The sequence below is a fragment of the Schistocerca serialis genome, chromosome 6 (assembly GCF_023864345.2).
Source record: "Schistocerca serialis cubense isolate TAMUIC-IGC-003099 chromosome 6, iqSchSeri2.2, whole genome shotgun sequence".
NCBI classification, from domain to species: Eukaryota; Metazoa; Arthropoda; class Insecta; order Orthoptera; family Acrididae; genus Schistocerca; species Schistocerca serialis.
In genome coordinates this window covers 391,525,965-391,542,079 of record NC_064643.1, presented here as the reverse complement: position 1 = coordinate 391,542,079, position 16,115 = coordinate 391,525,965, and the positions used below count along the sequence as shown (strand labels likewise).

The 16,115-nt window shown below is 40.2% G+C and overlaps 1 protein-coding gene across 3 annotated transcripts in view; it reads left to right on the top strand.

Moving 5' to 3' along the window:
- The window catches only part of LOC126484184 (ATP-dependent RNA helicase DHX30-like), a 317,910-nt gene that overhangs the window by 76,801 nt on the left and 224,994 nt on the right, over nt 1–16,115 (top strand). For 2 of the 3 annotated variants that reach the window (XM_050107597.1, XM_050107596.1), the window contains exons 5-7: nt 1,169–1,223; nt 1,356–1,521; nt 1,652–1,862. In XM_050107597.1, the coding sequence (XP_049963554.1) occupies nt 1,169–1,223; nt 1,356–1,521; nt 1,652–1,862 (432 nt within the window). Of the gene's footprint in view, nt 1–639; nt 799–1,168; nt 1,224–1,355; nt 1,522–1,651; nt 1,863–16,115 lie in introns of all 3 variants that reach the window. The other variant, XM_050107598.1, reaches the window with a different exon arrangement.

Here is a 16,115-nt window from a genome sequence, read left to right as displayed (position 1 = left end):
ACACGACTGCGAACCGGTTCTATTGTTAGCTCAGATCCCCCACCTCGTGACGTACAGGTGGAGACCACCCTGCGAGCGACTGGGGCGCTGCGCTGCGGCCAGTCTCATTACTTATCTACCACACCCTGTACAAAAGTTCAGAAATCCTTGTCTCAATACTTTTCACAACCCAGGGTGCTCTGTTACAGGGGGATATGCATCCCAGTGTCCTTTTCCTATTAAAAAACTTTTTTGACAGTTGCAATCTCCTACAATGAGATCATGGATCACATAAATGTTGATAACAATAATGACTATGAACTTAAGTTGTTATAAGCTGTAAGTTGGTTGTTAAGAAAAGGAGCTAAATACTCATTTCCTCCCATTTGTTTCTTTTCTCGCCATATTCAGTTTAGGATTTGTTACTATCTGTATAATTTTACCCTTAAAAATCTGGGACTCCATGTATACCACGTTTTCTCCTGTATTCAGTCTTTCACAGCCCCTGTCTGCTCTGGCATGGCCATGTGTTTAGAAAACAGAGGTGCTGACTGTAACTGACTGACACTTGTGTGCTGTCTTTTACTATAAAGAAATGAAGTCTTATATTGCTTGCATTGTCAAATTCCATTTTTTGCACTATGCTTTGCTTGTTTTTAGAGTCTGTCTGTGCCATATTACCTCTGTCAATAAACATCAATGAAGAAGGCTGGGAGATCACATGTATTAAACAAGAAAGCCAGTAATAGTCATCAGACATCAAAAAGACAGAAAAGATGTTGCTGTTTGGACAGAAGAGATTGCAAACTTGCAAATCGGGTGAGTGCAGCCATCTTTCTCTGTCTTCATTGATGTTCTGAGCTATTTTTACTTTCTTGTTTAGTAAGTACAATAGCCAATACTAACATTTCAAATTTCCTTTCTTATTGGTTTCCTTACACCTGTAATTTTCAAATAGATTTAGACATATGTTAGAGCTAGGACCTCCTCCTCCTCCTCCTCCTCCTTCTTCTTCTTCTTCTTCTTCTCCTCTCTCTCTCTCTCTCTCTCTCTCTCTCTCTCTCTCTCTCTCTCTCTCTCTCTTTTTTTTTTTTTTTTTTTTTTTTTTTTTTTTTTTTTTTTTTTTTTTTTTTTTGGGGAGAAACTGTTTTCATTTCACTTGCTATCTTATGTACGTCTTGTTTTTCAGTGTGTCAAGAATACAATAGCTGATGTCACTGAAAGTTGCACAGAAGTATCACAAGGTCAGTTGAATGTTACAGCAATTAGTTTGCCCTTGTTTGTTTGTATATTTAGGCAAGATTAGGGCCTTCAGGCTCTTTTATGTCTGATCATGCTCCTTATTTTCTAACAATCTGCTAAATATTTCACTCTAGATGCCGATACTGTGGACACTGAAATTGGTACTGTCACTCAAACCTTCAGCTTTAATATTAAAAATGAAACTGTATTCAAAAATCGAAGTTCTGAACTTCAAAGAAGACTTGAAAGAAGAATGAAGATGGGAAGCAGAAAATCTGAACTTCCGATTTACCAGTTTAGGTATGCCCTGCTCCTCATTTCTCCACAACATGAATTTTGAATTAATAGGAATTGCATGTTACTTGGATATTTACTTCCTTAGTTTTTTACTTAAATGTAAAGAGAACTAAATTTCAGTAATATTGTACAGGGAACAGTTGTTAGAACTCCTGGAAAATAATAGAGTTCTCATAATCAGAGGAGAAACTGGCTGTGGGAAAAGTACTCAAGTTCCACAATTCATATTTGATGATTGGATTAAGAAAGGCCATGGATCTGAGTGTACTGTAGTTGTAACTGAACCAAGAAGAATTGCAGCAATCTCTCTTGCTGAAAGAGTTGCTGAAGAAAGAGATGAGCGGGTGAGTTAAGATGAATTGTGACAGCTGTTATGTACATACACTGATGGAAAAAAAGAACACAGAGGAGGAGTTGAGAGATAAACGAAAGTTGTAGGCAAGCTTTTACATCTGAAAGATGTCTAGTCAAATTCCATGCCATTTGCATGAGAGTGGTGGTAGTAGCACCTTCATGAAGCTGTAAATCAGTGTTGCTTCAAATACATGCTGTAATGGTCATGAGCATTAGTTGACTTTGAAATTGGACGTAGTGATTTGATGTTACTCAAGAATGCCTTTAAGATGATGAAGAGGCCATCATAAACAGCTCATGAAATTTGAAAGAAATTGTGCTCTCGTGGTTATCCCACACACTCTGACTGCAAATTTGTGTGTCAATCTGGTGATTCAACCTGTTCTGTATTCTGGCCTAAGATGCAGGTGTTGGTGGTCATGTGTGCATGAGGTGTGCTTGCTTGTGTGTGTGTGTGTGTGTGTGTGTGTGTGTGTGTGTGTGTGTGTGTGTTTTTACTGATGAAGGCTGTTGCCGAAAGCTTTATGATAGTGTCGTTTAATTGTGCCTGTCTGCAACTTGACTTGTCTTCTTTACAGTAAGTAGCAATCTATCTTTTTCTACATTGTTACATATATCTTTGATACTCCCAGTAACAATACTAAAATTTCTATTAATCCAAAACTAATGACATGGTTTCCTTTAACCATATTTCACTTCTCACAGTAGGGGCTGAAAACACCATCATCCACAATAATCACAATTCGGATACTGTTTCAAACTGTAGTAGATTGAACCCCACACTCTGTTGTGCTCCACAGATGATGTTTTATATTTTTGTCCAATATTTTTTCTCTGTGGGCAGTGTGACAGTCATGTTGATATTGTCATTATTTGTAACTAACTACTTTTAGCCTTGCTTAATTTTGCTGTTGTGTTACATGTCTCACCGTACTAGCAGATCTACCTCACTCAGCTTTTCTGGTTAGATCTCAAAGTATAAACTTCTTAACATTAAGTCATAAGCATTTGACGCAAGTGGTCTCTTTGTAATTTCAAATACTAGAGAAAACTGAGATTTATACTCCTGCAGTGTTTCTCTGCTCTCATAATATTATTCTGAGGCATATTTTAACAACTTCTGTATCCAAACCATGTTTGCTTAGGCCCCTTTTAATGTGGTGCCTGTTTATGCTGATGGTTTGTATTGGGTACCATTATGTATGTTCCTGTCTAACACAATAATTATAATCAATGAGAAATCCATACTATCTTTCTCTGACTGATTTCTTTTATTAATGGGTGTGTCATGATAAAATCATAATAGAGCTACAATTCCTGTGGTTCATTAAGATATAATGACTAAAATAAAATACTGCATTGTGTAAACAATCGTACAAAGTGTACCTTAGATATACAGTAGAGAACCATTACATTCCTGTAATAATTGAATAATCCATTTGGAATCAATGTCCTGCATGCTCCTTTTGTGAGTGTGTTAGTATATTTTACTCTTAATTTGTGTGGATAAACACATAAATAGGCTCTATATGATCTGACTGCACACTATTTTCTATCTTGGATAATAGCAAATGGAGGAAACAGATAGTATAATAGTGAGTTGTTTACAGTTGGTTTTTACCCTAAAACTAGATGAAGTGCCCAGCATTGCCTGAGATGTTTGACGTCAGCCATCCAAAGTGATTGGCCCTGGCCTTGTTGAAACTCGTAGCGAATTCAAGCCACCTGGGAAAATGCAATTGCTTTAAATCAAAGGCCATATTTGAATCACTGAAAACTAAATGCGACAAATGAATACGTCCTCAACTGTGGCATTAATAAAAACTGGGGTCTAGCCTTATACTTCTAACTTTTGCAAATATACGCCAATTTCAAACAAAATGTTTAGTTAGAACAATTAAATCATAGATTACACTTTGATTCCTTTTTAAATTACAAATTTACATCCATAATGCATTATGTACCTAAAACCTAACTGTAAAATATATTCGTTTGTTATTTAAATACACTTAATTTTCTGCAAGAAATATTTTGACTACAAAAACGCGTTCATGTGCTTAATGAACAAGTATTTCACATATTTATTAATATTGTCAGCACATATGCCTACTTTATTCTCATCTGTAGGCATTCTGTCTAATGCAGTTTGAAATAGTCATACCAAGTGATTGTGCAGATGTAGTAGTCTTTGCAGATTTAAAACAATGTCTTGTTGCGTGACAGGTATATTAGCAGATTCTTGATCAGCCTCTAATTTTTCATTGCCTATGAAATAAACTTGTAGAAATTTTGGGTTTTCACCTGGGAGGAAAAATCATCCAGTTTTGTGGCAGATTTGGCACTGTACCTTAAAATTAGTCATAAAACCATCTTCTTGCACTACACATGACACTCTGAAATACATGATTTGAAAACAAATTGTATGCCCTGTTATTGTTCAGAAAATACTTGGAATCTGTTGTACTACTACATAAGAAAGAAAACAGTGGCTCTGGAGGCTCATTAAGTGGCAACAGCTTCACTTTCTCATTGGAGCAACACACATCTAATGGTTCGCATTTATATTTCCTTGGCCAACAGTAGTTACATATGACATCAATCCATCCTGTTAAGAGTTTAGCATGATTAGAGTAATAGAGGTAAATGTAAATTCACAATTCTTGGTTATTGCTTTCTGCATCAGTCTCGTTGCACATACATCTCTCTGTCGTCCGAAGTTTCCCTTTCCGTAGTTGTAGCTGCTGTTTTATGTTCATAGTGTAGTTGAAGCTCCCATTCACATGATTCAGATGCCCGGATATTGTTGTCTTTTAGCTACAGGGTTTTTCTAACCAATACACTTTTTCTTCGGCGACTTGTTGATAGGTGTGAATTGATATCTACCTTGCGTAAACTTAAACAAAGTAGCACGTAAAGTACTAAAAATTTGCAGAAATGAAGCAAGGTACATCTACATCTATGCGACTAGTCTGCTATTCACAATAAAGTGCCTAGTAGAGGGTTCAGTGAACCACCTTCAAGCTGTCTCTGTACCGTTCCACTCTTGAATGGTGCGCAGGAAAAAAGAGCACTTAAATTTTTCTGTGTGAGCCCTGACTTCTCATATGTTATCGTGATGATTATTTCTCCCTATGTAAGTGGGTGCCAACAGAATGTTTTTGCAATCAGAGGAGAAAATCCCGTCGCAATGAAAAATGCCTTTGTTTTAATGATTGCCACTCCAATTCACATATCATGTCGCGATAATACAAAATGAGCTACCCTTCTTTGTACTTTTTCGATGTCATCAGTCAGTTCTACTTGATGTGGATCCCACACTGCACAGCAGTACTCCAGAATAGGGAAGACAAGCGTGTGTAAGCAGTCTCTTTAGTAGACCTGTTGCACGTTCTAAGTGTTCTGCCAATGAATTGCAGTCTGGTTTGCTCTACTCACAATGTTATCTATGCGATCATTCCAATTAAGGTTATTTGTAATTGTAATCCCTAAGTATTTAGTTGAATTTACAGCCTTCAGATTTGTGTATCTTATCACGTAATCGAAATTTAGTGGCATTCTTTTAGTACTCTTGTGAATAACTTCACACTTTTCTTTATACAGGGTCAATTGCCACTTTTCATACCATACAAATATCTTATCTAAATCATTTTGCAATTTGTTTTGGTCATCTTATGACTTTACAAGACAGTAAATGACAGCATCATCTTTAAACAATCTAAGACAGCTACTCAGATTGTCTCCTATGTCGATAATATAGATCAGGAACAATAGAGAGCCTATAACACTTCCTTGGGAACACCGGATATTACTTCTGTTTTACTCTATGACTTTCTGTCTATTGCTACGGACTGTGACCTTCCTGACAGGAAATCACGAATCCAGTCACACAACTGAGGCAATATTCCATAGGCACCCAGTTTGGTTAGAAGACGCGTTTGAGGAACGGTGTCAAAAGTCTTCTGGAAATCTAAAAATATGGAATCAATTTGACATCCCCCTGTCAATAGCACTCATTACTTCATGAGTATAAAAAGCTAGTTGTGTTACGCAAGAATGATATGTTCTGAACCCGTGCCGACTGTGTGTCAGTAAATCATTTTCTTCAAGGTACTTCATAATGTTTGAATATAGTATATGATCCAAAACCATATTGCAAATAGGCGTTAGCGATATGGGCCTGTAAGTCAATGGATTACTCCTCCTACCCTTTTTGGGTATTGGTGTGACTTGAGCAATTTTCCAGTCTTTAGGTATAGATCTTTCTGTTAGCGAGCGGTTTTATATAATTGCTAAATATGGAGCTATTGTATTAGCATACTCTGAGAGGAATCTGACTGGTATACAATCTAGACTGGAAGCCTTGCCTTTATTAAGTGATTTAAGCTGCTTTGCAATACCGAGGATATCTGCTTCTATGTTTCTCATCTTGGCAGTTATTTTTGATTGGAATTCAGGAATATTTACTTAGTCTTCCTTGGTGAAGGAGTTTGAGAAAACTGTGTTTAATAACTCTGCTTTAGTGGCACTGTCATCAATGACTTCACCGTTGTTATTGCGCAGTGAAGGTATTGATTGCGTCTTGCCACTGGTGTGCTTTATGTATGACCAGAATCTCTTTGGGTTTTCTGCCAAATAATGTAACTGGTAGATGGTAATCCAAGGTAACAGCCATGCTTCCTAATGGCCACACTAACCAACAGTCTAATATAAAATGGTAGTGTAAATAACTTTTACACTTTTGCTTCCAGAGAAAGGCAAGTTGTGCATTATCAGTATTAGATAAACAGAATTTTGCAGGAGAGCTTCTGTGAAGTTTGGAAGGTAGGAGGCGAGGTACTGGTGGAAGTAAAGCTGTGAGGACGGGGCCGTGAGTCGTGCTTGGGTAGGTCAGTTGGTAGAGCACTTGCCCGCGAAAGGCAAGGGTCCCGAGTTAGAGTCTCGGTCCGGCACACAGTTTTAATCTGCCAGAAAGTTTCAGAATTTAGATATTTCAGTTAAATTTCTGTGAGAAGTAAATGATTTTCTGTTAGATTTTTGATGCATTTCGCCTAGCAAATTTTCACAAACTTTATAGTTTCCTTGTGTGGAAGATGATTGGTTGTGCCATATGTTGTTACATTTCATGATAAGTATCTCATTGTGTTTCAGCTCTGTTTTCACTGTTTCAAGTAGGGCTGTGTTTGAGGATGACTTGAACTGGTCAAACAGTTTACATCACAGTGCAGGAAATTTGATCGGCCTGTGGTCTGGTGACATTTGTTGGTACTGTATCTATGACCTGCCTTAGCATTTATGAGACTGTGGATTTTAATAATAAGAATAATGGTGAAACAGTGACTAAAATATTGTCTAGAGTGTGTGTCACGTGAAACAATGGCAACAAATCAATAAATAATAATTTGCATTCATGTTTCTGTAAAAAAAATTTTACCTTTTACTCATCCCGCAATCTCGTGCTGTCTGATGGTACTTTCTCAAAGATGGGTAATGCCACTGTAATTTATTCGAGAGATAGGAATTATAGTCAGTTAACCACGATATATTTCGTTTGTTAAGCATCAGATAAGTAATGCTTATGTCTTGATGTGTTGAGGCTTATAAAATGTGTGTATTTGTTCAGACTAAGAGTGCTGTCTTTTACAACTCTGAACATTTGTGTCGGCAAATTAGATTTTTACTTTGTAGGTAATTCAATCTCGACTTCATCTTCATAGCATTTGGCTCCTGTGCTGGAAATCTGTCAACTGAGAAATGGTGTCAACTTTCTACTAAATAATAGAAAATATTACTTCTTAGAACTGTTACAGTGCATGTTCTGTTACAGTTAGTTGATATGAAGGAATACGGCATTTATATAGTTAATGTTCGTACATTCAGCATGATATTACATGAACTATATCTGACATTTGAATGAATAGAACGATTTCACAGGTGACTCGTAGTCTTCTGTTTGCCGTGACATGACCTGAATTGTCAAGGTGCATTCTTTAATTGGTCGTGTGCCCCATTTCTCCAAGACAGGATTTCAAAACACAGAATAAAAACCCAATGCCAACAGATACCACAGCTTGCGGTTATGCTGTATTTTGCCATCCCACATTGAAAGTGTGGAGCATACATCAATATCAGTTCAGATGCAAAAATGCAATGACAGAACATCAAGTTTACATTGCAAACCAGGTAACTAAATAATGTTTGCAACCATCATGATCATCATTCTTCAGCTAGGAAGACTTTACAGAAGCTGCACCACATATCTTCTTCCTTAAAAGAAAGATGTCACCACAAGTATTATAGTCATAAGGAAATAGCTATGAATTAACATCTGTGTGTTTGGAAGACATCACTTTTAAATTACTGTATTAACTTTATAGTTAAGTGGTAAATAAAGTGGTAAATAATTTATTTATTCCCAATGGAAATCAAGAAGATATCAGTTTCCTTAATGATATTAATGTGGCTAACAGAAACTCCTTGGCTATTTTTTTTAAAGTAACCACTTACGTAATTCATTTTTAAGGTCTTTAGGTATGGTAAAACCATAAATATGTTGATAAAAGCTGCATAAATATTACTTCTATTCACCTACACCTGTAGCCTGTTCTCAAATTCTCTTGGTATGTCAGAATACGTATGAGCTTGATCATCCATATTGTAGTTACGCTAGACATTGTGTGCGTTTCTAAACTCATTCATTAACTATCTTCATAATTGTTTCAGATCCATTCATATTATTCAGTACACACAAAATATTACCAAATTCCATTGTATAAAAACATCTGGCAATTATTGTTACTACCAGCCTTTAGAAAATTGCACAAAACTGCATAAATCCTTACAGATTTTATGTAGTAGATATACGAAATCCTTTATAAGATACACCAAAGCATATTTACAAAATGTGTATCCATAATATGTCAATAGATTGACACAATCATTGTTATGTTATGTATCAGTGTTTCATTTCTGGATTTTTTTCTTTACTTAGATTAGAGATTAGATTAGATTAATACTTGTTCCATAGATCATGAATACGACACTTCGTAATGATGTGGAACGTGTCAGGTTAATAAAAGATGTCTGTACAAGATATTACATTACACAAAACATTGCATGACACTAATGTTTAAGTTGTTGTTGTTTTTGGCCAGACCACTACACTGCTAAGGGGCAGTTATACAGTCCCCGGCTAGCAGCCGCTAATGTTCTATTCTAGGAGTAGCGTGGAAAACGCGTTGTACGAACACTTAATAACACCCAACCGGATAAGTAAACCGGTGACAAAATTAGCCAGAGAATAAGTTTTGACACTGGCAGGTATAGTTACAAGATTAGTGATAAGATTGTTTGTTAGAACGTGGAAGGAGAAGAAACAGGGACTCTCACAAATTAGGGAGAATATGACGATTCGAAATTTATTTAAAAATTTAGTACTACTACTTTTCGATCTCATGCTTCAGAAGCTAGAGAGTATGAATGAAATGTGAAACTATTTCCTAACACAAAACTTTTTGCTTGTAGTAGGCCTAAAAGGCATTTGATATTGGTACTTCATGAATTATATTCCGTCGTGTTATAACAATGACCATTTGCGCCAAAACAGTCTCGTTTATTTGGTGTGTGTAACAACTGCTGCAATATTGGGCAGGCCTATTTCATTTTATATAGCAGTGACAAAATACACGTAATCAGATCGAGAAAGCACACCAGTCTTGGGTACAATTTGTATTAACAGCTTTTCTAGTATTAGACAACTACATTTCATTTTTTCATGTAGCAAAACGTTGACGAACTTTGATGAGGCAGTAGATTCTTTCCCAGAAAGGAAAGTACGCCATATAAAGCTGTGGCAAGATTAGAGAGAAAAGAAGCTAGGACTTAACGATTGAAGAAACATGTACTGTCTTGCTTGTCTCTTGTCTTTACTCGTTTTATGTATCCTATATTTAATTTTGTCACACAAATCAGCAAGTTATTAGCTAATAGGCAGTAAAGACTGCAAATTATCTGAAGAGTTCTTGTTATGCCGGTTACAAATAATCCAAACCAGTATTAATTCAGAGATTTTTTAAGAGGCGCAGGATGTCAATAAGAGGCGCAGGATGTCAATAAGAGGCGCAGGATGTCAATAAGAGGCGCAGGATGTCAATAAGAGGCGCAGGATGTCAATAAGAGGCGCAGGATGTCAATAAGAGGCGCAGGATGTCAATAAGAGGCGCAGGATGTCAATAAGAGGCGCAGGATGTCAATAAGAGGCGCAGGATGTCAATAAGAGGCGCAGGATGTCAAACCGGCCGACTGGGAGCAAGACAGGCACCACAGAACATTTTAATTTCCACTGGCGTGAATATAGTTTGATGGCACCCATTCCATTACAAAATATTACATGTTTGAATTCCACAGAGCGCAATACGAGAGATGTGCCATGGAAGAATGCTGTGTAGAGAGGCGTGGCACTGCACTTTGCCACACTTAAGACCAAATAACATGTCTTATGTTCCCTCATATATATATATATATATATATATATATATATATATATATATATATATATATATATATCTAAAAAGAAAGATGATGAAACTTACCAAACAAAAGCGCTGGCAGGTCGATAGACACACAAAAAAACACAAACATACACACAAAATTCTAGCTTTCGCAACCAATGGTTGCCTCGTCAGGAAAGAGGGAAGGAGAAGGAAAGACAAAAGGATATGGGTTTTAAGGGAGAGGGTAAGGAGTCATTCCAATCCCGGGAGCGGAAAGACTTACCTTAGGGGGAAAAAAGGACAGGTATACACTCGCACACACACACATATCCATCCACACATACACAGACACAAGCAATGTCTGCTTGTGTCTGTGTATGTGTGGATGGATATGTGTGTGTGTGCGAGTGTATACCTGTCCTTTTTTCCCCCTAAGGTAAGTCTTTCCGCTCCCGGGATTGGAATGACTCCTTACCCTCTCCCTTAAAACCCATATCCTTTTGTCTTTCCTTCTCCTTCCCTCTTTCCTGACGAGGCAACCATTGGTTGCGAAAGCTAGAATTTTGTGTGTATGTTTGTGTTTTTTTGTGTGTCTATCGACCTGCCAGCGCTTTTGTTTGGTAAGTTTCATCATCTTTCTTTTTAGATATATTTTTCCCACGTGGAATGTTTCCCTCTATTATATTCATATATATATATATATATAGTTGTAATAGAGGGAAACATTCCACGTAGGAAATATATATCTAAAAACAAAGATGATGTGACTTACCAAATGAAAGTGCTGGCAGGTCGACAGACACACAAACATACACACAAAATTCAAGCTTTCGCAACAAACTGTTGCCTCATCAGGAAAGAGGGAAGGAGAGGGAAAGACGAAAGGATGTGGGTTTTAAGGGAGAGGGTAAGGAGTCATTCCAATCCCGGGAGCGGAAAGACTTACCTTAGGGGGAAAAAAGGACGGGTATACACTCGCACAAACACACATATCCATCCACACATATACAGACACAAGCAGACATATTTAAAGACAAAGAGTTTGGGCAGAGATGTCAGTCGAGGCAGAAGTGCAGAGGCAAAGATGTTGTTGAATGACAGGTGAGGTATGAGTGGCGGCAACTTGAAATTAGCGGAGATTGAGGCCTGGTGGATAACGGGAAGAGAGGATATATTGAAGAGCAAGTTCCCATCTCCGGAGTTCGGATAGGTTGGTGTTAGTGGGAAGTATCCAGATAACCCGGACGGTGTAACACTGTGCCAAGATGTGCTGGCCGTGCACCAAGGCATGTTTAGCCACAGGGTGATCCTCATTACCAACAAACACTGTCTGCCTGTGTCCATTCATGCGAATGGACAGTTTGTTGCTGGTCATTCCCACATAGAATGCGTCACAGTGTAGGCAGGTCAGTTGGTAGATCACGTGGGTGCTTTCACACGTGGCTCTGCCTTTGATCGTGTACACCTTCCGGGTTACAGGACTGGAGTAGGTGGTGGTGGGAGGGTGCATGGGACAGGTTTTACACCGGGGGCGGTTACAAGGGTAGGAGCCAGAGGGTAGGGAAGGTGGTTTGGGGATTTCATAGGGATGAACTAAGAGGTTACGAAGGTTAGGTGGATGGCGGAAAGACACTCTTGGTGGAGTGGGGAGGATTTCATGAAAGATGGATCTCATATCTGGGCAGGATTTTAGGAAGTCGTATCCCTGCTGGAGAGCCACATTCAGAATCTGATCCAGTCCCGGAAAGTATCCTGTCACAAGTGGGGCACTTTTGTGGTTCTTCTGTGGGAGGTTCTGGGTTTGAGAGGATGAGGAAGTTGCTCTGGTTATTTGCTTCTGTACCAGGTCGGGAGGGTAGTTGCGGGATGCGAAAGCTGTTGTCAGGTTGTTGGTGTAATGCTTCAGGGATTCCGGACTGGAGCAGATTCGTTTGCCACGAAGACCTAGGCTGTAGGGAAGGGACCGTTTGATGTGGAATGGGTGGCAGCTGTCGTAATGGAGGTACTGTTGCTTGTTGGTGGGTTTGATGTGGACGGACGTGTGAAGTTGGCCATTGGACAGGTGGAGGTCAACATCAAGGAAAGTGGCATGGGATTTGGAGTAGGACCAGGTGAATCTGATGGAACCAAAGGAGTTGAGGTTGGAGAGGAAATTCTGGAGTTCTTCTTCACTGTGAGTCCAGATCATGAAGATGTCATCAATAAATCTGTACCAAACTTTGGGTTGGCAGGCCTGGGTAACCAAGAAGGCTTCCTCTAAGCGACCCATGAATAGGTTGGCGTACGAAGGGGCCATCCTGGTACCCATGGCTGTTCCCTTTAATTGCTGGTATGTCTGGCCTTCAAAAGTGAAGAAGTTGTGGGTCAGGATGAAGCTGGCTAAGGTAATGAGGAAAGAGGTTTTAGGTAGGGTGGCAGGTGATCGGCGTGAAAGGAAGTGCTCCATCGCAGCGAGGCCCTGGACGTGCGGGATATTTGTGTATAAGGAAGTGGCATCAGTGGTTACAAGGATGGTTTCTGGGGGTAACGGATTGGGTAAGGATTCCAGGCGTTCGAGAAAGTGGTTGGTGTCTTTGATGAAGGATGGGAGACTGCACGTAATGGGTTGAAGGTGTTGATCTATGTAGGCAGAGATACGTTCTGTGGGGGCTTGGTAACCAGCTACAATGGTGCGGCCGGGATGATTGGGTTTGTGAATTTTACGAAGAAGGTAGAAGGTAGGGGTGCGGGGTGTCGGTGGGGTCAGGAGGTTGATGGAGTCAGGTGAAAGGTTTTGTAGGGGGCCTAAGGTTCTGAGGATTCCCTGAAGCTCTGCCTGGACATCAGGAATGGGATTACCTTGGCAAACTTTGTATGTGGTGTTGTCTGAAAGCTGACGCAGTCCCTCAGCCACATACTCCTGACGATCAAGTACCACGGTCGTGGAACCCTTGTCCGCCGGAAGAATGATGATGGACCGGTCAGCCTTCAGATCACGGATAGCCTGGGCTTCAGCAGTGGTGATGTTGGGAGTAGGATTAAGGTTTTTTAAGAAGGATTGAGAGGCAAGGCTGGAAGTCAGAAATTCCTGGAAGGTTTGGAGAGGGTGATTTTGAGGAAGAGGTGGTGGGTCCCGCTGTGACGGAGGACGGAACTGTTCCAGGCAGGGTTCAATTTGGATAGTGTCTTGGGGAGTTGGATCATTAGGGGTAGGATTAGGATCATTTTTCTTCGTGGCAAAGTGATACTTCCAGCAGAGAGTACGAGTGTAGGACAGTAAATCTTTGACGAGGGCTGTTTGGTTGAATCTGGGAGTGGGGCTGAAGGTGAGGCCTTTGGATAGGACAGAGGTTTCAGATTGGGAGAGAGGTTTGGAGGAAAGGTTAACTACTGAGTTAGGGTGTTGTGGTGCCAGATTGTGTTGCTTGGAATTTTGAGGTTTTGGAGGGAGTGGAGCTGGAAGTGGGAGACTGAGTAGATGGGAGAGACTGGGTTTGTGTGCAATGAGAGGTGGTTGAGGTTTGCTGGAAAGGTTGTGAAGGGTGAGTGAGTTGCCTTTCCGGAGGTGGGAAACCAGGAGATTGGATAGTTTTTTTAGGTGAAGGGTGGCATGCTGCTCTAATTTGCGGTTGGCCTGGAGGAGGATGCTCTGAATAGCCGGTGTGGATGTGGGAGAGGAAAGATTGAGTACTTTTATTAAGGATAGGAGTTGACGGGTGTGTTCATTGGCTGAGTTGATGTGTAGGTGAAGGATTAGGTGGGTGAGGGCAATGGATTGTTCGGTTTGGAACTGGTATAGGGACTGATGGAAAGAAGGGTTGCAGCCAGAGATGGGAACTTTAAGTGTGAGGCCTTTGGGGGTTATGCCAAATGTCAGACAAGCCTGAGAAAATAAAATATGTGAGCGTAATCTGGCTAGGGTGAAGGCATGTTTGCGGAGGGAATGTAAATAAAACTTAATGGGGTCGTTGTGGGGGTGTTGTGAGGGTGACATGGTATTAGAAGGTGGAAAGTGTAACATGAGGTTGAAATGAAAATGAAAGATAAAAATATATGGGGAGAGATAAGGGTGAACTAGAAAATAACTGGAGATCTGGTATGAAAAAATGCGAAAATGTGTTGGTTAAGTTGATCCTGTGGTGAACTTGGGTTGGTAGACAGCGATGTGCATGAAGGTTAAGTGGTTGTGTTGCCGCTAAAACACGTTAAAGGACGGAGAAATTCGGGAAAATTTCGAAAAAACGTGTAAATGTATTAAAAGGCGTGGTGTTGTGGTGAAAGATTACGAAAATGGGGCTAACAATTGTAAATAATGACGTTAAAACCGGTGGAGAGCGGCTAAAAATGATAAGTGATGTACGAAAAACGGAAGTGGACATAAAGTAAAAGTTATTAGAACTAGCCGAAATGGTTGTTTAATACGTGAAGGCAGCTGTTATTGAACTAGAAACGGTTAGCGGTATTGTTGAAAGCGCAAAATAAAAATTTTTTGGTTATGGTTTGGAAGTGGGTTACGTATTATAGAGTATATATTCGCATTTTTTCATACCAGATCTCCAGTTATTTTCTAGTTCACCCTTATCTCTCCCCATATATTTTTATCTTTCATTTTCATTTCAACCTCATGTTACACTTTCCACCTTCTAATACCATGTCACCCTCACAACACCCCCACAACGACCCCATTAAGTTTTATTTACATTCCCTCCGCAAACATGCCTTCACCCTAGCCAGATTACGCTCACATATTTTATTTTCTCAGGCTTGTCTGACATTTGGCATAACCCCCAAAGGCCTCACACTTGAAGTTCCCATCTCTGGCTGCAACCCTTCTTTACATCAGTCCCTATACCAGTTCCAAACCGAACAATCCATTGCCCTCACCCACCTAATCCTTCACCTACACATCAACTCAGCCAATGAACACACCCGTCAACTCCTATCCTTAATAAAAGTACTCAATCTTTCCTCTCCCACATCCACACCGGCTATTCAGAGCATCCTCCTCCAGGCCAACCGCAAATTAGAGCAGCATGCCACCCTTCACCTAAAAAAACTATCCAATCTCCTGGTTTCCCACCTCCGGAAAGGCAACTCACTCACCCTTCACAACCTTTCCAGCAAACCTCAACCACCTCTCATTGCACACAAACCCAGTCTTTCCCATCTACTCAGTCTCCCACTTCCAGCTCCACTCCCTCCAAAACCTCAAAATTCCAAGCAACACAATCTGGCACCACAACACCCTAACTCAGTAGTTAACCTTTCCTCCAAACCTCTCTCCCAATCTGAAACCTCTGTCCTATCCAAAGGCCTCACCTTCAGCCCCACTCCCAGATTCAACCAAACAGCCCTCGTCAAAGATTTACTGTCCTACACTCGTACTCTCTGCTGGAAGTATCACTTTGCCACGAAGAAAAATGATCCTAATCCTACCCCTAATGATCCAACTCCCCAAGACACTATCCAAATTGAACCCTGCCTGGAACAGTTCCGTCCTCCGTCACAGCGGGACCCACCACCTCTTCCTCAAAATCACCCTCTCCAAACCTTCCAGGAATTTCTGACTTCCAGCCTTGCCTCTCAATCCTTCTTAAAAAACCTTAATCCTACTCCCAACATCACCACTGCTGAAGCCCAGGCTATCCGTGATCTGAAGGCTGACCGGTCCATCATCATTCTTCCGGCGGACAAGGGTTCCACGACCGTGGTACTTGATCGTCGGGAGTATGTGGCTGAGGGACTGCGTCAGCTTTCAGAAAACACCACATACAA